This window comes from Plectropomus leopardus, chromosome 21, assembly GCF_008729295.1.
Source record: "Plectropomus leopardus isolate mb chromosome 21, YSFRI_Pleo_2.0, whole genome shotgun sequence".
Taxonomy (NCBI): Eukaryota; Metazoa; Chordata; class Actinopteri; order Perciformes; family Serranidae; genus Plectropomus; species Plectropomus leopardus.
Genome location: NC_056483.1, coordinates 6,040,969 through 6,064,623, shown reverse-complemented (window position 1 = coordinate 6,064,623; position 23,655 = coordinate 6,040,969). Strand labels below are relative to the sequence as shown.

General features: G+C 39.8%; 1 protein-coding gene across 7 annotated transcripts in view; it reads right to left on the bottom strand.

The window, feature by feature from the left end:
- Positions 1 to 1,373: 1,373 nt before the first annotated feature.
- Positions 1,374 to 23,655, bottom strand: part of LOC121960380 (dnaJ homolog subfamily C member 13) — a 40,226-nt gene continuing 17,944 nt past the window's right edge. For 2 of the 7 annotated variants that reach the window (XM_042510041.1, XM_042510040.1), the window contains 48 exons: positions 23,430 to 23,596; positions 23,245 to 23,324; positions 22,989 to 23,158; positions 22,861 to 22,893; positions 22,025 to 22,124; positions 21,110 to 21,217; positions 20,851 to 21,006; positions 20,693 to 20,749; positions 20,184 to 20,305; positions 19,882 to 19,957; positions 19,599 to 19,694; positions 19,344 to 19,484; positions 17,644 to 17,661; positions 16,250 to 16,332; positions 15,733 to 15,886; positions 15,543 to 15,646; positions 15,286 to 15,445; positions 15,127 to 15,189; positions 14,925 to 15,026; positions 14,641 to 14,745; positions 14,185 to 14,387; positions 13,930 to 14,014; positions 13,643 to 13,797; positions 13,216 to 13,261; positions 12,960 to 13,114; positions 12,386 to 12,587; positions 12,173 to 12,288; positions 11,942 to 12,020; positions 11,727 to 11,862; positions 11,379 to 11,563; positions 10,498 to 10,572; positions 10,267 to 10,386; positions 9,175 to 9,570; positions 8,969 to 9,082; positions 8,346 to 8,462; positions 7,898 to 8,075; positions 7,688 to 7,779; positions 7,513 to 7,612; positions 7,343 to 7,417; positions 7,146 to 7,258; positions 6,885 to 7,054; positions 6,737 to 6,779; positions 6,478 to 6,651; positions 5,780 to 5,959; positions 4,857 to 4,997; positions 4,614 to 4,757; positions 4,382 to 4,481; positions 1,374 to 2,021 (listed from right to left, as the gene is read on the bottom strand). In XM_042510041.1, coding sequence (XP_042365975.1) covers positions 1,924 to 2,021; positions 4,382 to 4,481; positions 4,614 to 4,757; positions 4,857 to 4,997; positions 5,780 to 5,959; positions 6,478 to 6,651; positions 6,737 to 6,779; positions 6,885 to 7,054; positions 7,146 to 7,258; positions 7,343 to 7,417; positions 7,513 to 7,612; positions 7,688 to 7,779; positions 7,898 to 8,075; positions 8,346 to 8,462; positions 8,969 to 9,082; positions 9,175 to 9,570; positions 10,267 to 10,386; positions 10,498 to 10,572; positions 11,379 to 11,563; positions 11,727 to 11,862; positions 11,942 to 12,020; positions 12,173 to 12,288; positions 12,386 to 12,587; positions 12,960 to 13,114; positions 13,216 to 13,261; positions 13,643 to 13,797; positions 13,930 to 14,014; positions 14,185 to 14,387; positions 14,641 to 14,745; positions 14,925 to 15,026; positions 15,127 to 15,189; positions 15,286 to 15,445; positions 15,543 to 15,646; positions 15,733 to 15,886; positions 16,250 to 16,332; positions 17,644 to 17,661; positions 19,344 to 19,484; positions 19,599 to 19,694; positions 19,882 to 19,957; positions 20,184 to 20,305; positions 20,693 to 20,749; positions 20,851 to 21,006; positions 21,110 to 21,217; positions 22,025 to 22,124; positions 22,861 to 22,893; positions 22,989 to 23,158; positions 23,245 to 23,324; positions 23,430 to 23,596 — 5,887 coding nt within the window. In that variant the 3' untranslated portion in view covers positions 1,374 to 1,923. The remainder of the gene's footprint in view (positions 2,022 to 4,381; positions 4,482 to 4,613; positions 4,758 to 4,856; positions 4,998 to 5,779; positions 5,960 to 6,477; positions 6,652 to 6,736; positions 6,780 to 6,884; positions 7,055 to 7,145; positions 7,259 to 7,342; positions 7,418 to 7,512; positions 7,613 to 7,687; positions 7,780 to 7,897; positions 8,076 to 8,345; positions 8,463 to 8,968; positions 9,083 to 9,174; positions 9,571 to 10,266; positions 10,387 to 10,497; positions 10,573 to 11,378; positions 11,564 to 11,726; positions 11,863 to 11,941; positions 12,021 to 12,172; positions 12,289 to 12,385; positions 12,588 to 12,959; positions 13,115 to 13,215; positions 13,262 to 13,642; positions 13,798 to 13,929; positions 14,015 to 14,184; positions 14,388 to 14,640; positions 14,746 to 14,924; positions 15,027 to 15,126; positions 15,190 to 15,285; positions 15,446 to 15,542; positions 15,647 to 15,732; positions 15,887 to 16,249; positions 16,333 to 17,643; positions 17,662 to 19,343; positions 19,485 to 19,598; positions 19,695 to 19,881; positions 19,958 to 20,183; positions 20,306 to 20,692; positions 20,750 to 20,850; positions 21,007 to 21,109; positions 21,218 to 22,024; positions 22,125 to 22,860; positions 22,894 to 22,988; positions 23,159 to 23,244; positions 23,325 to 23,429; positions 23,597 to 23,655) is intronic. The other 5 variants (XM_042510042.1, XM_042510043.1, XM_042510044.1 and 2 more) reach the window with 5 other exon arrangements.

The window sequence follows — 23,655 nt, the reverse complement described above, 5'->3', positions numbered from 1 at the left end:
AAGAAAAAATATATAATTACTTTTTTTCATCAGTAGAATTATCCAAGGATTACTGAAATAAATAAGTAAATAAAAAGTTGATATCCATATAGCATAACAATATGATAATACTAATATTACTACGACGACTAATAATAATAACAATAGTTTTGCATAGTATTACAGTTTTTATTAAATTTTCAGTTTTTTGGTTCTCCAATTAATTCACACAGTAATAGCTTTTTGAAGTTTTGTTAGATTATATATACACATAAAAATGAAAAAGGAGTGGCTGTGCAAGTTTAAACTACGTTTAAACAAACTGTCTTGTAGTGAATGTTTCAGATTTCTTAGAATTGTTTATCCTCTAAAAGAAAACTTGTAGTAAAGTTTCTAAGCTGCTACATGCAACCTATAAGTTATGTTCATTTCTGTTCAAGTCACAGTCAAACTCCTTGAAAACTTTTTTTTCTTAAAAATTCTGAAGAAATACCTTATGAATTTATTTATTTCCTTGGCTTTAAACTAGAAATATGGGTCTAGAAAGTATTTGAATTGGCCACTGTAATATATAAAATCTAATATATAATAAAATCTAATATAATATCAAAGTGTTTAAAGTGCTAAAATCTACAAATTCACACAAATAACTACCTTTAATATTCAATGAATATGATTTTGACTTACAAGTTAAACACATAACTTGAAAAGTCAAATTGTGATTGTGTTGAAGAACTTTGATTGCTATGGGACAATGTATTCATTTTTTTTCGTCTTTGGTGAGGAAAAAATAAAGTGAAACAATAAACTGCTTATTCTGTTGAAATCTGTAACTCCGACAAACACAAACGTAAATGCAAAAGAACAACACTGTGGGTTCCCTTTTATTCTTAAAATTTTATGTACAAGTGCGGCTGATTTATTTTTTTTTAATGTACAGTCAATATAGAAAGTTTATATACGTAATATTACATTGAACATTTCACAAATTGCACTAGTCTTTCACATAGATTCATAATCAGAGTCATTCGTCATGTCTTAGCAGAAGCTCATTTCCGGTGGTTATTATTCACTTATAAATATTCTAGTGCTTTTTGCATTCTGGGGGCAGGAAGGAGAATTACTTTTAAAAAAATGTGAGGCAGAAAGGGTTTGCCTTCAAAGAGAGCGCAGAATGAACTATGAATTAAGATCAGAGGAATTCGAGGCCGGACATTTGGAGAGCAGATCTGTGAGTGGATGGAGTTAGACCTGACCAAACCAGACAAGAGGTCAGCATCACTCCGAGGCTTCAAGTGACTTTTTTTGTGGAAAAAGGGGCAGAAAAATCATAGAGAAAATATATTTTCTGATTTTTTTAAACAGTTTTTCCTTTTCCATACGAGAAATCTGTTACATAGACTAGTAAATGGCATATTTACGTAAGAGATAGATAGGTCCTGTGCACAAATGTGTCAGAAACAAGGCCGAGTATCCTCTTCAGGATTTAAGGTAGCCAATCGGGATATGACAAAGAGGAATAAAGAGAACAGAGAAGAGACAGCTCACCCATAACACGCCTCAGTCTCCCAATGTCTTTCTCATGAAAAAAAAAAAACAAAAAAAATCTAGAGTAAAAAATATATTCATACAAAAAGTAAACTCTTCTGAGTGTCATTGGGAGAAAAGTATCACAGAAACAAAACAAAAAAACGTGGTCATCCGTTAAAACAATTTCAAAGTGTTTATGAAGACTTGAGTGCCATTTGTAAAAGGGGAGAGGAGAGTGACACTGGAGGAGGTGCTGCAGAGATTTTGGTGACGGTCAATGACGGCCAGCTCTCCTCCGTCTGTCTCTCTCTCTCCGTCCCCCTCGTCTGGGAGCTGAACGGTCCCTCTCTGAGCTGCGGCCGTGAAGCTGCAGGGCAGTCTGGGTGCCTGAGCGTGACTGTGTGTGTGTGTCCATCAGCCTTGGTCTCCAATGTCGTTGTCCACGGGGGTGGGGACGTTGGGCATTACCGTGGTGCCAGTTCCTGCTGTAAGGTAACCTGCTACTCCTGGACCTACAGGTGACAGGAGGTTCGATTCAGATCAGGTGTGACTGGGCGGGAGAGCTGGAGAGCTACTGATGAGCTACAGTCAGGGTTCCCACACATTTTCATGGACTAAATTTAAAAACTTTACCGTCTATTTTCAAGGACCCCTACTGAATAATATATTGTGTCCTTGCCTAATATTTTTTCCTCCCTTGTTCCACATGTGCAGCGTTTTTCAAACATATAAAATTGAGACTCTATTTAAGTATAATTTCAGTGATGTGTTCACAGACTGGTAGAAATTGACAATCCAACAGTAATTTCTGTTTTTACAGTTTATAAGATGTATAAAATTGGCAATCTTTAAAGAAAACATGCATTACAAACTCATTTCCTTAAAAATAAATACATTTTAAAAATGGCAAAAATAATTTCAGTTATCTATAAACAGTGCCATATCAATCTTCCTATATAAAGAAAAAAAGATTGAATAAAAACCCCCAATAAAATTGGCAAAAAATATATATTGACATGTTTTCTTTAAAAATCGGCAGTAAAATAAATACAGCCATTTATAGTTGTATCTTTCCCCTAAAGCCAAAGGTGCTCAAAAAATTAATTGACACAGAATGCAAAGAGAAAATGAAGACACTATCGTGATAAACAAATAAACAAAAACAACCAAAACACTGTCACATGTCCTCACATATTAAAGGTACATTATGCCGTCAGCTGCAGAAAATATAAATATTAAATAATATATATATTAAATAATATAAAATATATATATTCCCTGTTATGTTAATCAATGTCATTTAATTTATAACACACATTTCCACGGATTTTTCCGAAACTTTCAATGACTTCTACTGGTTTCATGACTTTCCCAGGTCTGGAAAATGTGTATTTGAAATTCCATGACTATTCCAGGTTTTCCATGACAGTAGGAACCCTGTATAATGACGCACTAGACATCAGCTACTGTATGTTTGGAGGAGTGATTGAGTTTATTATCAGCTTTCTGGCGCAGTTTTGTTAGTTAGATGGTGGATGGAGATGACGACGGTGTGACATTATTTTCAGCACTTTGAAGATGGAGAGGTGGGAATGGAAATTAAATGTGGGTCAAAGATGGAGGTAAAGAGGCAAGGAATGGCAACAGGAGCGAGGTCAAAGTCTACCTGCGTCAGAGCAAGAGAGAGGCGGGCTGTGAGGGCCCAGCTTAGGAGTCTAGAGCCCACCTCGCAGTGGGCTACTGGCGGCCAGGAGAGAAGGAGTGGAAACCCCTGAGGAGGAAACGTGGAGGACAAAGAGGAGGGGAAGGGCAGAGCCAGGAGGTTATAGGAACGTGGAGACAGAGAGGGTCTCTGGGTTTAAGCACAAGTGAGGAGTCAGCCACAGGGTATGTTTTAGGATAAAGCAAAGCATTTAAGGAATACTTCATCCCTAAATTACCATTTTTATAAAAATTACTCAACCCATGTTATGCTGAATTCATGAAGAAACTGTTTTCTCGCATTGTTTCACAGTAAATGAAGAATCCATAAAATATAGAAAATTGTTAATGAACTAAAGTCATAGGGGTCCATGTTTAACAACAGCAAAACTATATAAAAACATACATAAACAAACTTTCACACAAATTCTGCAGTAAAAGTCTTATTTATAGTTGTGTGCTCAGTCCGATTAAAATTTTAATGTATCTTTGCTCTCTTCAAAGCCAAACTCTATTGACCAAAAATGTAATTTTACCTTGCTGAACACTGTTACTGCTGCCTCGATCTTTATTTTGTTTGTCTTATTTCCTGACTTTGCTGGATTTGAATTAACCCTTTAAAACACCTAAGTCACACAATAACACAAAAAGGATCTGATATAGGCAGCTGTAGACCTTCAGCTCCTGTGTTCAGTGAAGTAAAATTACTGTTTTTGTCTATAGAGTCTGGCCTTGAAGTTCAGTGAAAATATTTTGGTTTTTACAGAAATGTATGTGTTTGGGAAGTACTGAGTATACTGCTGAATAAATGACACCTGCATTGAGTTGTGTAAGAGTTGTTAAACGGATGTTTTTATGTAGTTTTGTTGTTGGACCTCAATTATTACATTTTTCTCCATTTCTGTTGGATCCTTGACTCATCGGAGGCATGCCATAAAAAAAAGTTTTCTTCATGATTTCTTTGTAACATAAGGTGAGTAATTAATACACAAATGGCCATTTTGGGAATTAAGTATTCCTTGAAGATTCAACAACAGCTCAGAGAAAGATGCTCGAGACTTACCTTCAAAAACACTGACAGGAAATAAAGTTCTACTTTGCATTTTAGAAAATGTAAGATGTTGTGATTCTTTTTGTTTAATAGCAGTTTAAGTTTTTAAAAATACTTTACCAGTCAGGTAGCCTGCGGTCTGAGACTCTGAGATGAAAAGATCGTGTTTCTGGTCTTTGAAGGCACTCCACACTGAGGACTTCGCTAGAATCTCATTCACCTGCAGAGAAGACATCGGCAAAGAGCTTTCATTAAGATAAACAACCAGTGTGATGTCATTTTGGACAATAAACTGTACGAAACATTCAGTGGATTTAACAGATAATCTACTCTTCCTATATTTTTATCATACCTGCTCTCCGTACTGCAGACTGCGGGTCATGGACTTGAGCGCCTTCACTATCTGGGCCTTGGTAGCTGATGGGTTTTCTAATGTCTCCAGGCCGATTCCTTCCAGTAGCTTCAGGAGGTACGGGACCAAGTCCACTCTTAGAGCCTGTTCAGTTCATTAATAAAACACGTTATTATTATTATGGTCATCAAACATGATGTACAGAGCAAAATCAAATAAATAATAATAAAGGTGACAGTTTACCTGGGCCACCAGTTCTGTCTGCTCCTTCTGGAACATGCGGTTGAGCGCTTCACAAGCTAACCCGGCCATGTCTGCCCGAGCTTTCATCCCGGTCATGAGGGGGCCGATAGTCTCCAGAGAGGCCATGGAGCGCACACACAGCTACACAATACAAACATGTTAATGCGTCGTACTGCAGAAAGGAGACAAACTACCCAATTAAACTGTGACAGTGAATATTCTGCATACTAAAAGTGTGAATACTTTTTAGGGCTCCTATGAGGAGGACTAAAAGACTTCAGGTTTCATTCATTCCCACTGCAATTTATTTACTTAATGGCAATTAGACCCTTGATTCCTCATGTTTTTTCTGCACTGTTATTGCTTATTTGCACATTTACACACTGAACTTTTCGCAGTTTTTGGTAGTATTTTCCCATTTTTGGTACGAGCTCTGGACTAAACATTTGCTAGTATTTTTGTATTTGTATATGGTGCTTTTAGACTTTTAATTAGGTCTTATTTTCACTGTTGATATTGTCATGGTATACCTGTCTCTTGTGTAACTGTGTGTGTGTGTGTGTGTGTGTGTGTGTGTGTGTGTAGTGTTTCTGCTGGATGGTATAATAAAGTGATTCTGGTTCTGATACTTAAAAAGGTAACTGTTATCACTCCACCTAAGTTTACGCTGAGCTACTCATGTTTTAACTATTATTGTTTATTTGTGATTCTATTGTTTCTTTTCTTTTCTTTAGGAGTACATGTGTGCAGACAGACCTTTCAAATTATTACTGTTATAGATTTTATCTGTAGTCCTCAAGTGTAATATGAGATAACCCTGATGACATCATAAAACCGGACACAAAAAAAGTAGATATAAAGTATATATATATTTATTGTGTGTATGTGTTTGTGTGTGTTTGTGTGTGTGTCTGGTTCCTCACCTCATTATCTGACAGCACGTGGATGAGGCGGATGGAGCTCTTGGGCACGGCGTTGTTCTTGTGGTTGAGTGCTGCCAGCACACGCGGCAGGTGACCCAGAGGAGGAACCTGGTCGGCCAGCTGGCCCTGAGTGCCGAACAGACACACTGCTGCCGTGGTAACCGTCTCCAGGGCCTCACCCTGCAGGAGACCAGAGATGTCAGTAAGAAATGAACTTGCGAGTGTGAGACAAATGAAAAAGTGAAATTATCAAATAATGTGTGCTTGTGATTAACCCTTTGAAACCTGGTGCAACATCATTTTTCTTGTGCTACTTTCAGGTGGCTTTCAAAAGTATTTAAACCTTTGAACCCTAAATATTTTGGTGCAATTTCTTTAAAAACATGTGAAAAAAGGCAACAAGCAACTTAATAAGAAATGTTCCACAAGTTTCAAGAAAAGAAAGCAAGGGAATAACTATATTCATAATGATCATAATTACATATTTGAAATTACATTACAAAATTATACTTTTTAAGCACTTTTTCCAGGTCCTTTTTCTTTCTTCTTTCTTTCTTTTATTTTTTTTATTTATTTTTTACAAATTTTCAGGTAATTTTCTTTTACTTTTTACTAATTTCTTGCTAATTTCTGGGTCATTTCTTCTTTCGTTGCTCAGTGCCTTCTTCCCACGTTTTTTAAATAAGGCAGCTGCTCACATTGGGGTTGTTTTTCTCTAGCAGCTCAGTCAGAGTCTCCAGGAGGGACACCAGGAACTCTCGAGGCTTGCGTAGCACCCAGCCTGGCTGAGCAATGAAGATACGCAGAAAGACGCCGCCAACTTCCAGCTCGCCCTGTCCTGCTCCGTAAGCCATGGTGAAGTCCTCCGGCAACTGAGCGCACAAACCAAGAGTTCACTGTCACATTATATCACTCACAACACATCACCATTTATTGTAAATCTATAATTACACTTACTTTCCAGTTCACGTCAGGATTATCCTTCTGCTGTTTAAAGTGCCTGAAAAAATTTAAGAAAGCAGAGAAGATCATATTAGACAGTTAGGGTGCTCCAATATTTCAAACTTTCTTTGACTGCTTGAATCGGATTGGGCTCATGTCGTACTCGAGCATCATCTCCCGGACAGTCGTAGACACTTTCTCCCTTGAGCTATCATTCCAGATGAGCTCAGGGTTCTCGTGCGTCCCCTCAAATATGTGCACTGCTGCCTCGGCGTTGTCTCGCATGGCGTCCATGAACACACCGGGAAGGAACCGGATCAGCGTTAAACGCACCTATCAGAAAAGAGGATTTATCATGATGAATTCAAGGACAAGAATCATTTATCTTCTACATTGTATATCTTATATATTTGTCCAAACTGACCTTTGGCCCGACCAGCTTGTCTGAGGTCATCTTGGAGAAGAGCTCTGCAGTCTGCGTGCGGACCTGAGGGTGTGTGCAGTTACAGAAGAGGTCCAGCAAGTAGATCAGAGCACCTGGAGGACGAACAGATTTAAATGAGCATCAGTGTGCTTATAATTCACATAAACATGGAGAAGAATAAACAGAATTACACTGACCTTTGGCCATAGCCTCTTTGACTATCTTTGTGTTTGAAGTCAGTGCATGCAAAGTTTCCAGCACCATTTGTCGGCCTAAATGATGCAAAAAAAAAAAAAAGTTTAGTCCAGAGATATGACACATTTTTAAATTTGTAATTTCAACAGTAATTTGTTTTTTGTCTTCTTACTGGAGGGGAGCGAGTGCAGCAGCAACAGAAGGTTGGACAACACCAGGGACTCAGCAATGTTGCTGACGCATTCTTGGTTTGACGTCACTGTATTCACAACCTGCAGAGCAAAACAATGTGAGTAAAATGCACAAATTATGTCAACCAAAGCAGTAAGACTTCAAGAACTCTCTACCTCCAAAACCAGCTGCTGAACTCTGCCAGCTCCGTGAACTCGCAACAAAGAGAAGAGCAGCTTGAAATGGCCGATGCACTCTGACTCCGAACCTGAAATCACACACACAAAAGAAACTACTTAGAAAATAAGCTCTGAATTAAGAAATGTGGATAAAACACAGGTTAGGTTCTTCTGATAAAGTAAACTGGAAGAGGTGTCACTTCTCACCGGGGTTGTTCTTGATGACATTGCGGAGAGCCTCTAAAGCCATCTCAGCGAAGCGAAGCCTCTCAGCATGCTGCTGGGACTCCACTTTGTTACTCTGACTCATGGCCAGCAGAGTGTGCAGGTACTGGGCCTGGGAGCCGACGTAGTCCAAAAGACTGGCTGCAAAGGCTTTGGGGTACTAAAAACAGAGATGGTTAAACACAGTGTCGCATTACAAAAGGTTTAAAGTCAATTTTATACTGCAAATACACCAAATAGACTAATAAATGTGATCCAAATACTACAAGAGACATAGAGATCCCGTGATGGAGCCGCATCACATCAGCTCTGCTTTTTTCAGCAAAAAACAGGGTTCCTACAGCTTGAGGCAAGTTAGATTTCAGACTAGGCAAACAATAAAAACAGGAGTTTGAATGGGGCTGTAATGCTATCTTGTTCTTCTACTCACCTCAAGAGGGAAAGTAGGTTGCTCGTTGTAGACTCGCACAAAGATCTCCCCAACGATCAGCTCTTTGCTGTGATCGCTGAACACAAACTCTGCACCGAAGCTTTTATCATTTTCTCCCTACAGAGAGACCAAAGAGAGGATGCATGAATGAGACTTTGCTTTTTAACATTACTCCAATGTCACTTATCAATAATATTTGTATACATTCAGTCATTCATTCATTCAACCTTTATTTAAATCTGGAGGAATCATTGAGGGGAAGCCCTCATTTTCAATGATGTCAAAAGCACAAAAAACACAAAGAAAGAACAAACGACAACAGGCCGAACAACATAAAAAAAAAATAACATTACAAGCAGTAATCAGAGATTTAAACTAGCTCATAGTAACAGTTGTGAAGTTGAATATATGTTGTAAGATGTTCCAGGTAGATGCAGCAGAAAAACTAAAAGCATGTTTTCAGAATTCAGTATTTGTCCGGAGAGCATTGAGCATTAAGCAATCACTTGAACAAGAAGAATAATTACTGTGACGAGTTTAATAAAGTGCTGATGAGTGACGGCATGTTGTTACCAGTAATGACTCTGAGTGCGCATACATATATACATTTAAGTTATTCATACCCTTTTGATGTTTCCTTCCTGCTGAGCCTCCAGAAACTCCAGCAGCTCGGCTCGTGTCCCGTTGTTCCAGATCAAGTACGGGTTCTCTGAGTTGCTATTCAGCAGCTTCAACACCTAAATGCACAACACAGCATGTTGATTTTGTTGTTTAGGTTTATGCATGTAAAAGCTTGACCCAGCACTCACTATCCACCTGCACAACTTACCTCAGCAGGAGACCAGGCTCCAAGCTTCCTCGAGATATACGGCGTCAGCATGGCTGCTAAGCTCTTGCGGATGGTCGGGTTCTCTGGAGGCGTGCCCTCGATGCCGTTGGTCTCTGAAACAGGATTATTCCCGTCCGGGGTGTGTGGCGTCTGGGCGTAGCCTCCCAGACGGCTGAGGGCCACCAGGCTGAGCTTGGCCAGGCTGTTTGCGACCTCCTGTTGGTTTGTTTCTTGGCTCGTCTGTACGCCGCTTTCTTCCAGAGTGTAGTCGTAGTTGAAGAGGTGGACCAGCAGGTGCCAGAGCACGCCAGCGTGGTACAGGTGGGTCTGCAGGAAGAAATCCACTGCAAAGGAGCTCACGCACTGGACTGCAAGGGCGGCTGTTTTTGGGAGACCCTGAGAGGAGGCAAGGGAGGGAACACGAATCAAGGTTAGGAGAAATCACATCAGGGATGTTGTGGTTTATGAACCTGGAAGGCCCCTCTGACCGCGACTCTTATTTTCTGCTGTTCCACAGAGTAAAACATTTGGTGATTCTGCTTTGAACCATTATGCTCCAAAACGCTGGAACAGCCTGCTGGAAGATCTGAGAGGAGCTGGAAATACTGATACTTTTAAACGTAAATTAAAGCCTATTAGCCTATTACTATTATTACAATAAAAGCTGCAATGGGAGCTAAAGTGTGCAGACTTTTCTCTGTTTTTCGCTTGTACTCTGTGTGGGTCCAGAAACATTTCCAACATTTTATGGATGTGCACATTTTCTACCCTTTTTTGCATGATTGATTAATTGAAATACATCTTTGTCTGGTTGCAGGACAAGTATAAAGCCAAAATAATAAAGGCAAAATGTAGCATTTTTAGCAGATTATGAGACCACAAACAGTGCTTCAATGTTGGAGCTTTTCCATTTGCATTTAGTATGTATTTAAAACAATTTTAGTGCAGTTCTTCAAAATGGAAGATGCTGGAAGAAGAGGATGTCTTGTGCAAATGATAAACTTCCAGCATCTTTATTCTATTTAGAAAAAGCAAAAAAAGAAAATATGGAACGGATAAAACAAGGATATTCTGGCATTATATGGGTCTCACCTTTCCATAGAACAAGATGTGACAGAGGTCTCTGATGATGGTGGGCAGTTCGATGATCTTTTCCCTGCATTCCTCAAACTGGGCTGCGACACTATAGCACTTACAGATGTGCCCGCACACCTGTGGTGTTGAAGAAACGTTGAAAGAAATCATTGCAAGCAGTGCAGTCGTCATCTCTTAGAGATAAGGTGACAACAGGTGCATAAAGAACATGTTTTTCCATCATTTTACCTGTACAGCCATGTCATCAGGCTTGCTGGATGCAGTTAAAACAGCAACACACCGCGAGAGAGCGTCCAACAACACCTGATTAAATACAGAAAACCAACAGATTATTTATTCAGTCACAATTAACCACAGACCACTAACATTACTGCTGTTAACGGAAAATGTTCAAAAACAAACCAAACCAATATGAGGCACAGACAAGCTAAAAGAAAAGATCTTTGATAATAAAAACTATAACAAAGTGTTATAATATCCTTTGTGGCAAAGAAATGCATTTTGTTGAACTGGACCCACCAAAGGCCACAAACATTCAGTTTGTTTTAACAAATTTTGAGTGAAACTTTACATCTTGAACAGCACAATAATACCCTAAAAAATGAGTTGGACATATTTCTGCAAATATGGGAAGCTTTTATGGATCTCTGACCACGACCTGGTCGGCTAGACTTAAACTGAATCTGTATTGAAAGAAGACGTATGTTTTGTGACCATTGCTGATCTATTGATGTATTTTTATTTTATTAATTTTGTCATTTTTAAATTTACTATTTTTTTCATAAAGCTTACACATTAATTTTGTTGTTCTATAACTGTTTTGTCTAATTATTCTCCTAATTTTCTGTATTATCTTTAAAAAGTTGAGACGAGATTCAAATGTTAGTGGTGGGGCGTTGGACAATTTGAGCAGTTTGAGATTGGAGTGAATGGGTTTGTTAGCTCAAATAACACAAGAAAACCATCTGTTGAAATGTGACTAGAACTTCTAAGCATTTTCATCTAAATACTAAGACTAAATCTAAGAAAGCTGCCAAAATTAAGACAGTACACATGTAGACAGACAACTATAATATAGAGTGGTTGTAATATTTTAGGAGTGTGTTTACCTCGATGCCGTTGTCACGGCGCAGCTCCTCTGCATTAAGAGCCGAGCAGTTGACGGTGTGAAAGGCGAGTTCGGCAGCAGCCGGGAGGAGAGGGGAGGTTTTGGAAAACAGCAGCTCATCCTCCGTTTCCATTGTGATTGTTTTGATGAGCATGGGGTACCCGGCGTATTTGTAAGGCTCCAGTTCTGTTTATAGACACAACATTATTCTTAAAAATCTTTAACAACTAACACACATGAACTTTACTGAGATAATTCAGAAAAAAATGCCTGAATTTGCTGCCATCAAAATGTATAGGTAGAAAGAATAATCTAACTAAAATATAAGAGAAAAAATTGATCTGCACACCTTGTTTGTGTCGGTTGAACAGGATGCTCTGAGCTTTGAGGATGAGGATGATGTTTTCTGGGTCGGGGCCGTCAATGATTCGGGCAGACTTTGTGCAAAGGAACTCGTAGGCTTTGTTGACTTTCTCGAACATGTCCTGAAAGATACAAGTTGTAGATGAAGCTTTGTGCGCGACCTGACACACATTTCACGTCAGTAAAGATCAAAATACATACCCTGCCCTCGGGGTTCTTGTCTGGATGGTACTTCTGCGCAAGTCTGAAGTAAGCTTTCCTTATTTTACTCTCCTCATGCCTGAGGACAAAAACATCAATATTTCTTGAGTCGTGCTATTTAAATACACAGTATTCAACATTAACATCCACATTTATTGCTATGAATCAATAAAGATGACTTAGGTTACAACACGAATAGTAACAAGTGATCACAAATCAAAAGCCACTTACTGCCCCTGTCCTTTGGGGAGGTTCAGGACTTCGTATGCATCATCTACAGACATAGAGGGAGGCTTTTTCTCCACCTCCCTCTTCCAGGCTTCAAGAGTGTCTTTAAGCAGCTTCACCTGTCGGGATAACGTTGTTAACGAAGTTAATGAAGCCTTTGATAGAAAACACAAGCAGGACATAGATTAGGAAAAACAAGCTTAAAAAGAGACATACAGCATCTCGAATGGGCCAGTTGGGGAAGCGGACGGTGTCGCAGAGATGTCTGAGGTAGTAGATGTTGCAGAAGAGCTCGTTGTCCAGCTGAGGGAAGCTGACCACGGGGATGGGGCAGTACTGGTAAAGGGCCCGCGTGTTGCTCTGCAGCCGGGGGCTAAAGTCAGCTATGTGGGCGGCGATCTTCTCGATCATCATCCGCCTGAAACAGAGTTCAAACACAGTCTATGAAAATGTTTCTATTCAGACACAGACAGACAGACGGACGGACAGATAGATATTTTGAACATGTGAAACAAGCAAACAGAAAAAAATAAAGAATAAAAAAAATGGCAATGATAAAGATGGATGATTACCTATACAAAAAAACCCTCAATGGATAGATTCAAATAAGCAACAAGAAATTAAACACACACACACATTTACACACACAGATTTACATACAATATACACAAACATTTCCATATACATACATGCTTTCACATACATACATATATCCTACTAAATACTTCTAAATATCTCTACGTTGGCTTTAAAAGTACACTAATAATACTTGATAAAGACGAATACAAACCTCATCTCGCTGCTCCAAATGGCCTCAGGTGTGTCAAACTCTCCCAGGAATATCTCCGAGAAGCGCTCAGCCTCGTAGTTCTCCAGATAACACACCATGGCCTCAGGCAGCACCGGACCCAGAACACTGCGCTGCACTATGTCCTGACCCTTAGCCTGGAGACAAGGACGCACAACAGACATTTTTTTAAAGGTGGTTGGATTCATTAGATACAATCTGTCACAATTTAATGTTCGAAAATAAAAAAAAACTTTACCTCCTCTGATTTGAAGGCTTGTTTCAGATGTGTGTACTTCAGGAACCTAAAGAGACCACAGGAATGTCTTAGAGATCGATATCAAAATTGCAAGTTACCAGTGTCGATGTGTAAAATATTCCCTCTTATACACACGTGTAATATTTTATTTCTGATTTCTTAATTATGTCCACTTTACTCTAAAGCTATTTTTGAGAAACACAGATCAAACAAATGCTGTGGATGTGTATAAAATGTCAATTATTACGTAGAACAAGCAAACACTTTTAAGTTTTTATTCAGTGTGGTGTTTAAGTGGCAGACATGATGAGTTTATACAATAAACAAGCTAGATATCTCAAAACTCACTATTCTTTTAAAATATCTGGGAATAGCTAAAGCATGTTTAAATGTTCGTACAAAATGCTTGTATGTTGCATGTTTTCACCTGGCTACAGGAAGCACGTTGGAGCCTGTGTACATCATGATGAAGAAGAAGATGCCAGTTAAATAGAGGCGCTGCAGGTTGGGGTTGTCCTGCATCACCAGGTACAGGACGTTAGCTACCTTCTCCACCAGGATGGGGTCAAAGGTCAACAGCAGCTGGAGCGCACAAAGGAAAACAATGTGAGACCATAAATATGTTGTTTTAATTAATGCAGCAATTCAGTTGAGTTGATATGACGAATTGTATAGACAAAAAAAATCGAATTTAGATGCATTAGGTGCAATTACCTGGACAATGTGAGGGAGGCATGCATTGTCACTGATCATCCTCTTGATCTTCGGTAAAGGACGGATAATGGCATTATCCTGATCCCTGAGTACAAAGTAAATAGATAGGAATGTTACAGTCATGGCCTAACAGTAAGATGTTTGATACAAAAATCATCACACAGACCACGCTGCCTAATAAAGTGATATTATATACCATGTAAAAAGACAGAGAGGTATTTCTGAAACAACTTAAGTATTTTCTGCTGTACCCACCTGCTGGGGTAGTAGGAGCACATGGTGATGAGCATGTTAAGGATTAGCGTAGCCAGGTCAGTCTCATTCATCACCGCCTGTCCGGTGGCCAGGAGGCACCACTTAAGCTGCGGGATGGCCTGCAGGGGGCGCCAGCCATCCATCCCCTGAGCCCAGCAGCGTGTCTTTGCTGTCAGGACACCTGTGCTCCAAAACTCCTGCATCTGGAGAGGAAAAGTACAAAAGCAATAGTATGAAGTGGTTCCTGCAAAATCACAACAACAGCGACACTAAACTGAAGCAACTGCAGGAGACCAACAGAAACGAAAATAATACAATAACTGCAATGCTTTCTCTCAGGATCAGAACGTCAAAGCACATTTAAAAGGTAATTTTCATATTTTATGACCTGGACCTGCTTTTCAACTGACTGCAAAATTAAATCTGGGTGCTTGACATTTTAAGAAGATCCCATACCTCCTCAAAACTAAAAGGTCCTCTTCTCTCCTTGTCCGCGTTACCGAAGTACCACTCTTTCTCGCTCTCCCTCTTCATGTCTGGTGATGCCTCCAGCACGTTGCTCTGTGGAAATGAAAACACCTTCAGTTTGACACTCCAGACATATTAATTTACATTAATACGGGTCAACCTTTATTTAAATCTCATCTATTACTAATAGAAAATTGTAACATTTTGTGTCACGTGTAATAAAATCAGAGACATCCTTTTCACATTACAAAAATCAAAAGCTGTGTTTGCACCTGTAGGGGCACAGTAGCTCTGCTGGTATGCAGATGTGCCAGAGTGAGCAGATCCACCAAAATACGCACTCCATTTGAGTCCATCACCTCCTTCACATTTTTCTGAAAAACAAACATTAATTGTTACTCATGACAGAGAGGGAGAAAGGTGAGTTAAATGGACAGGCAGTCATAAGAAGCACTGCTGCTTTTAAAAGCACACCTTGTTGAGGATGAGTTTGTTGAGGAAGAGGATGAGTCTATCTCTCTCCAGTTTGTCTGTACACTGTAAACAAAAAGAGTATTTTGGATTTCAGAATTCATTAAAAGATATAAAAACGTTGTGAATGTATTTGTCCTTGCAGTGATAGTTTGCACTCACTCGGTCCAGCATGCCCACGATGTATTTAGTGTCTGTAAATGGGCCAATCTCTTCGTAACACTTCCCATAGACTATAGCGAGGGCCTGCAGGCACAGGCACTTCATCGTAACTTTGGGTGTAAGCAGAAAGCGATGGTAGAGTTCATTGAAGAACTCGTATCTACGAGTAAACAGAGGGAGAAGCATGAATCATAATTTTTGGACTCTGTGCAAAATGATAATATTAGTGCAGTTGGGTGAGTTGTTTGCAGTCTTACGATCTCTTGATGGCGTTTGATTCTTCATTTTCATCCTCCTCAAGCAGCAGACGCAGGTAATAATCCCCAATCTTTATCTCATCTGAAAGGCACTCGTATTTCACCTGCAAATTAGAACCAATACAGATTAATTTAGCTCACTGTGTTAGTTTTAGAATTAATCCTGAACAAACTCCAGCTGAGCACAAACCTCAAACTCCTGGTGGTTCCAGGAGATGACGGTGGCACTGCCGAGCTCGCGGTCCACGCTGAAGGCGCGCATCTCCCCCTCCAGAGCGTCCCGCAGCTCCTCCCTCGTCTTCAGGTTCCAGATGAGGTTGGACCGTGCGTGGTCCAGCTGGAATCTTGAAAAGACGGAAAAGCAGGTCAGGATTTTAAGGTAAGAAAAAGGTTTAACAGATCGTTCTATGACTTAAGGGTGTAAAGTTTTATTCTTGCAAAATGCAGTGTGTCAAAAAAAATGTGTTCATAAGCCACACAGGTGTAATGTAAAAATACAGAAAATGTAGCAGCTTAAAAACCTAAAACTAGCACAGTGGTTTCACATCAGCCTTCAACTGGTACGTTAAAGGCTTTTCTGAAAAACACAGAGACAAATTCCTCTCTGCACTCTGAGTAAAACAAATTCTGAATGAGCACCACAAATGTGCCAGACAAAAAGGCCAGAACAGCTAGAGCATGATCTCTCTATGGGGGCCGTGTTGTACCTGTAGTAGAAAAGCTCCCAGTTGACTTCAATCTTTATCCTCTGGCGTCTCTTCCTCAGGATGACGGGCTTTTGGTTTGGGTTCTGAAATCAAAGAAAAAACTCTTCAGGAACTGCTTCATGTCAGTCTATCATTCTTAACAGTATTTAACATGTGTCCTTTTTCAGCTTATGGCACAAAGAGAGAGTGATGAAGTTAAAATGGAAACGACATGAGCAACATTTTACATGAAACCCACCAGAAATGAAAAAAAAATGGCATGAGTGTAGAGAGAAATGCCAAAAAAGTGGTTTGAAAATGTAAAAAAGTCAGATATTAGAGACAAAAACCACCCAAAAAACAACATCAGCATCGCACCAACAAAGACAACAGTTAAACACAAATTATGAAACACAAAAACCAAAGTGGGATCCCAACATTGGATGCATTTTGTAATTTTAGCTAGGCGAGTGAGAGTTATGATTATGATTCTCATGAATCTGTTGCTTCACATATTAAAGGAATACTTCACCCCCCACCCCTCTAAAGGAATACTTCACTTTAAATGCACGATCTTGTCCAAACGCGCTACTCTTTCGAGCATGATATGGTTTGTGCGGTGTAATACAATGTGTGTTTTAAATCATTTTAGCAAAAAGGCATGTGTTTGGAAAGTACTGAGCATACGAATGGATAAATGAGACGAGGATTAAATTGCACGAGTTTTCTGATCGTTTGTAGACGGACGTTTTGATATGGATTTGCTGTTGTTAAACGTGGACCCCTTTTACTTCATTTCTTCAAGACTTTTCTCAGTTTTAGGATTCTTTGTTGACAGTGAAATCATTTTAGAAAAATAAAATTTTCTTCATAAATTCAATGAAAGATGGGGTGAGTGAGTCATACACGAGTGATCATTTTATGGGTGAAGTATTCCCTCAATTTGCATATTACTTATTACTTGAAAGGTACATTTTTTCTTTTTATGGTAATAAAGTAACACAACAAATTTCCTGCGTAATCAAAAATGACGTGAGTGATGTGAAATACGCTCCAGAGGCCTTACAGTCTGCTTGGCAAAGATCCTTCTGGTTATGGTAATTACACTCTGGGACTAAATGTGGTCATTTTTCACTGATGATAAACACTACATCACCCTGAACATGTCCTCTAATGATAGTAAAGACATGTTAAAATCTTTTATTGTCTCCTTCATCATGCACTACTGGCTTCTTCTTTTCTTGCATCTATTTGAAGACGCACTTAACAATCTCCTGAAGATGACAAGAAGTCATCGCCTGGCTGAATTTACCAAACACACCCAATGTGTCACATGAAGATGGAAAGAATGGTTTGGTCAAGAGAAAGAAGGTGGAAAGAAAAAAGCACGGATCCCATTGGTCAGTCCTACTTACCAGGTTATTTCTGTCCTGCTGCATTGTTTGACAGCAGAGAAACCACACAAGACAAGGGGAGGGTGGGGCAGATACAACACAGAGAGATTATTGTTCCTCGGATCAAACAGAGATGAATCGAAACAAAAAGGGTCACAGGTCACTAAAGAACATCCTACTTAGAGATTGACTACAAAACTAATGCTACATCTTTTAGATTTGTTAGCTGATGATCGACTGGATTCATTTATTTTTCTAATGAATTGCTAACATCAATATTCAAGGAGCATGTGATGCAAACATGAAATGTGATTCAGTGAAAGCAAGCCAATCAAAATACGTGGTCGATCAGCCATGTTGAGTCATTCAAAACAGACGTGTAGGAAAGGAAAAAGAAGCCGTGTGACGTTCAGGAGAAGAAAGCAGGCCTGTCACGATAGCTGTTTTTGTTGGATGATATATCGGAAGGTATTTTTGTCCTTTTGAGACCATTTTAAGCCAACGATATAATGATAATATAACTGCGTCAAAATGCAAGTACACCCGTTCAAAGAGCAAGGAACTTGAACTTTTTGGGAACTAGAATAAGACAAAATACATCAGATTTATTTTTTAAGGTTATTAAAACCTATTAATACATACTACAAAGTATATTTAAAATTACAATAGCCCAAAATTACTTAGTTTAAGACTTAATAAAAAAAATTTGGGCCACAAAAACAAAACCAAGTGATCTCTCTTGAAACTAATAGACAAGGTTAGTGAAGTTGCAGGAATACCGCAGTTACCTCCATAATATAGCTGTTTTTTTCTGCAGTTGGCAGTGGGGATGGACAGCCTGGAAGCCGAATGTTTGCAGTTGGATTTACAGTGCAGAGATTTAAGTTACTGGGGGGTGACGCTACAAATGATAGACTTTTTGCACACTGTAAGGGTTTGGCAAGTTAACAATTATCAGGACTGTGCATCTTACACTCCAAAAGTGCAGCTGCAGGCTACCGGTGAGCTATGCTGTGTCGTCTTTGAAGTCATGTATAATTTTTCTTCAAACATGCACAAGTAGTTGGGTGTAGATTGAAAAAAAAAGGGAGGATTTTATGTAAACAAATACTCAAACACAACAGGCAATATCATGGTCATGTCTATATATTGTACGATAAGTGGATAATATTATTATTGTGACAGGCCCAGAAGTAACATTAAAGGTTGTAGCTTTATTTGAAAAATGATTTGATTTGTAGAAAAGTCAAAGAGCAGCCGTGATGTTTTATCAGTTAACAGTTCAGATGAAACCACAGAATTTTTGAAAGAAACACTGATTATGTACACAATCACATTCAGACACGCCTGTAATGGAAAATGTTTGTCTTAGCAAAAGAAAAAATGTCTGTTAAACACATATGAAAATGTGCACAAGCAGCACGTAACAGCAGATATGCCAGGCGCAGAAAAATCAGAAGGGACTGTATCTCGACATGTACTGTTTCCCCAAGGTCAGGCAGCATCAGAGCTGGCACCGCTCTGCATGCAAAACAACAGTCGCAGCTGAGAAGTGTGTTATCGAGTGTGGAGTCTGCAGTACTGCTCAGCATCAGCAGGAGGAGCAACAGACAGAGACGCCTGGCCAGACAGAGCCAGCAGCAGCAGCAGGAGCAGCTTGTGTGACAGATATCAGGGAAATCAGCCCCTCAGCATCTTTGCACATAAAAATATATCCTCACCTCCTTCTGGGCTATGCCCATCTTATCTCTCCAGTGCATCAACACTAAATCAGCCTTCTCCTTGGCAAACTTCTCCACCTCTTTGGCTGCTTTGCCGGCTATCCGCTGCCACTCGGGCACTTTGTTACGATTTAGCTGGTCCTGTGGGACACAAATATCAAAATATTATAGATGGCAAATCATTTCTAATTAAGATATTTGTTCAAATTGCAAAGAAACAAAAAATATATTGATGTGTTGTGTTTGTCCAGATACCGTGGCGATTTTTAAGTTGTCACGGATGTGCATTCTGTCCATGTCTTTCTCCGGCACTGGGTCGGGGCTGTCCAGGTAAGCCAGCAGGCCTGTTGGCTGAGAGGCACAAGACGTAGTCAAATGGGTTAAAACCTAAAAAGGGTTCCTCAGCTGCCAGAGAAAAGCATTGGCTTATGTCCTGGAGTACTTTGTCTGTATCACATTATACTAATAGCTTCTACCAAGAGTATTGGACAGGAGTCAAATATGTTAAAGTCTAAAATGGGCTGATTTGTAGCCTTACCAGTATCCTTTTCAGGAGGTTCATGGCAATGGGGTTTTCTGCCGTCCAAAGTCCCACCAGGTGACGGCTGAGCTGCCTGAGAGAGAAAAATCTCACATAAGTCGCTGATTTTTGTTATTTGCTTGTTTGAGGACACATCTTTATTTTTCATCTACTGTAGCAACAAAACTTTATTTACTGTATTTCTGTGGTTAAGATGTTAGTTAAGTGCAAAAGTGTCAATAGAGAAAATGAAGCAGCTGCTGGACCCAACAAATCCAAATCATTGCGTGTGCCAGTGTGTGGATTTATTGAGGTTGGACCTGTTGGTGAGCATCCGCTGGTCAGTACTGATGGTGAACAAAGACGTGTGCAGATGCCTTGGAAGAGCTCCTTCACTCAGGGCCAGCTCCTGCATTTTGGTGGCTATTTCCTTGTCTCCCTCCTGAAAAGTAACAAAGGTTTTCTATAAGACTAACTTCAATTGGATAATAAGAAAATAGACGATTGTCACACCCGAGTTGGTTACTGTCACTGAAGAATCCTCCCCCAAATGTCCATTTATATATTATTTAAAAAATGCTTTTCTCCCATGCCTTCACGTTGAACGGAGAATCCAAAAAAGGCAAAATTTCATAGTTTTGTTGTTGTTATTACATGTGGTCTCCATTTATTTCAAATCTTGAAGAATGGCCACATCTTTTTGATTTGAAGGAGGCATGAGAGAAAACATTTTCTTCACAAAATTAAAGGTAACATATAGTGAGTAGTTAATATACATTTTGCATCATTTTACGGTTAAAATCATGAGATTATTCTGTGAAATTCTTACCTCAATGATGGCCTTCATCACCAGGCCTGCTCCTTTCACGATCGCCATAGAGGGATGCTACAGATAAAGATTAAATATAATCACATGAACATCTACTGTATTTCTACAAATTACTATAATTGTAAGTGCAGAAAAGTTTACTGGCTCATGTCAATTACCTGAAAGAGTTTGAACAAGGTGCGTCCGTTGGAGGCAACCATCTCGAGCAGCATGTCAAACTGCTGTCCCTCCGTGGTTTCACTGTAGGGGGCGCAGAGGGCGAATGTTAGGAAGTCCAGTAAGGAGCTGATGACCAGCGCTCCGGTTCCATGGTCCTAAAAGCAAAAGAGAATGAGAGCTAGAGTTAGGACACAAAAAAACCCCTCTTTTGTAACACAGCTTCTAAATTTCTCAAAGGTGCGATAAACAGAAACGCACCACATTTGTGATGAATTTTTCAAGCAGGTTTTCGAGGAACTTCTTGGAGGACAGCAGAGAGGCCTTGTTCAGCTGCTCCTGCCTCAGGTCGTAGTCATCGTGCATCGGCTGCAGAGAAACATGATAGAAAAAAAAGTCTCAGCCAAAGATCAAAGACAGATGCGTTAAAGCTGCAGTTGGTGACTTGAATAAAAATAACTTTTTGTCATATCTGCTGAAACTGTCACTATATCCACATGAGACAGATATTCTTTGAAATGGTGTCAATCACTTCAATCACGGCTTGTGACTTGCAGTCAGACTGATGAATATGAATCTGTTACTGTATTTCCTATTTCTCACCTCAAACGCTTTCAGGCTAATCAGGAACATTTATCAAAATTTAGCCATTTTTTATACCACATTACCCGACTTTCCAGTCTCAATCTGTGACTTTATATAATCATATTTAATATTTATTTATTTAATCATATAATATTACAACTTTTATCTTGTAAATTTACAAGTTTACTCTCACAATACTACAACTTTATTCCCGTAAATATTTTCTCATACTTTCTAGACTTTTTCTAGATATTATGACTTTATTCTCATAAAATTATGACTTTATCCTAATTCCCCGTCATAAATCAGCACTGCCTAGTTTGACATTTTTATCATAGTTCACGAGAAGCAACTGACAGCTGCGGGACTGCTCAGCTCTGATTGGTTGTTTTCGTTAACGTGCAGTAATATAATGCCAACAGAAGCAATATGAAGAGAAAAATGATTTTTTTCACTGATTTTTTGTCTCATGTACTGCTGTGTGATATAGTGACAATTTCAGCTAGTATGACATCGTAGTATGAAAAGTCAAATTTACAAAAGTTACCAACTGTATCTTTAAGAGGGTGATATTTCTACTTGCATACTTACACACATAAGGGCACAGAGCATGTCGACAGCAGCATGTGTCACACCGTTGTTGTTCCGTTTTAAAGCTTTTACCGTCTTTACTCCCAACTTTTCCCTGAACCTGGAACACACAAACACACATTCACAGATTTACCACTTAAATGGCCATGCTCTGAAAAGGTCCGAGGATCATAAAATGACAAAATATGAACAAAACAAACACTGTGTTATTTAAAAGAGGTCTGGGGTTGGATACACAATGAATTCATTGCTTAAGAAGTGGCTTGTTTCTTGTTTTTGCTCATAAAGTGTCGCATCTACTGAACTACTGAGTGTCATAATAAAAAAGAGGCTTTCCTTAGTATAAAAACAAACCATTTGTGTATTTGTAGTGATTTGTGTCTTGTGGCTGAGGGGAAAGCCAAGCTACTCCAGCAATGAATCTTTCAGGAAAACCAATTTGCTTAATGGGAACAAATAATAAACAGTAAATACAGTTCCTCTCATACATCTCAGTGACCCGGAAAGACTACGGGGTTCTTAAATATTGTGATGTACTGTACTCTAATGGATAGAATGGGCGACGCAGATAGTTGGAGAGAGGCGGAGGCACAAAATAGGAGTATGAGATGTCCAGAGAGGAAGGTCAAGACAAATCAGGGCAGACAGCTCGACCGGATACAGTGACGTAACATAACCTCCCTTCTGAAGCGCCTGTCTAAAAGCTCGGGATGAAAGCTGAACAAAGATAAAAGAGGATAAGGCTCATCGACAGACAGCTGAGAAAGACTGGAAAAAGAAGAAGGGAAAGAAACAGAGACAAAAGGGCAGACTGAGATGTATGGATTCATATTTACGTTGCATCTGTGACTCCAGACCCTTGACCAGACCTTGGAATGACAGAGCATGCCTGTTACCAGCAGCTCAACAAAAAGCACACTGCAGAGAAACAAAAGCAGGAAGGTGCGGAGGGATGTGTTCTTACTTAGGCAGCTGGGTGAAAGCCTGGAAGCCGGCCTTTGAGGCCACCAAGCGCCGAATGGCCTGGAAATGGCTCTCCAGCTCGGCGTTAAGAGCCGGCAGCTCGGCCTCCTGGGATAAAAGAGCCAGGATGGCGTTGTTGATGAGCTTCTCTTTGTTCTCAGAGAAAAGACCCTGAAGAGAGAAACAGAGAGATTAAGTGTGAATCCAGCTTGGGCCGATAGTTGGATATAAATCACGCAGAAGCTGAACACACTCACATCTTGGGTTACTGCATGCAGCACTCCGCTGTAGGAAATGTTGGCGTTGAATCTGAACACTGCATCTGCAAAGTTTGCATCTGAGCAGCAAAAGCATCAGAATTACAGTGAAAATATGCATCTACATTAAACTGAACAAATTATGTAAAATCCACCTGGACTTGCTTAGGAATGCTTAGACTCACTTGGAGGTGCTGCCAGGAATTTGAGATGCAAACTCTCCACCTCCTCGTCCACAGGCATGCTCAGCAGGCCCCATCTTTGCCCTCGCTGCGTCGGAGCCATCTTGACGCACACGTCCCTGTTGCCGGACGCGCGGACTCCATCGAGCAGGCTGGCTAACAGAGAGTCCCTGCAGACGCAGATACAAACAGACTCTGCTAAATGCATTATGAATGATCTGGAGCATGA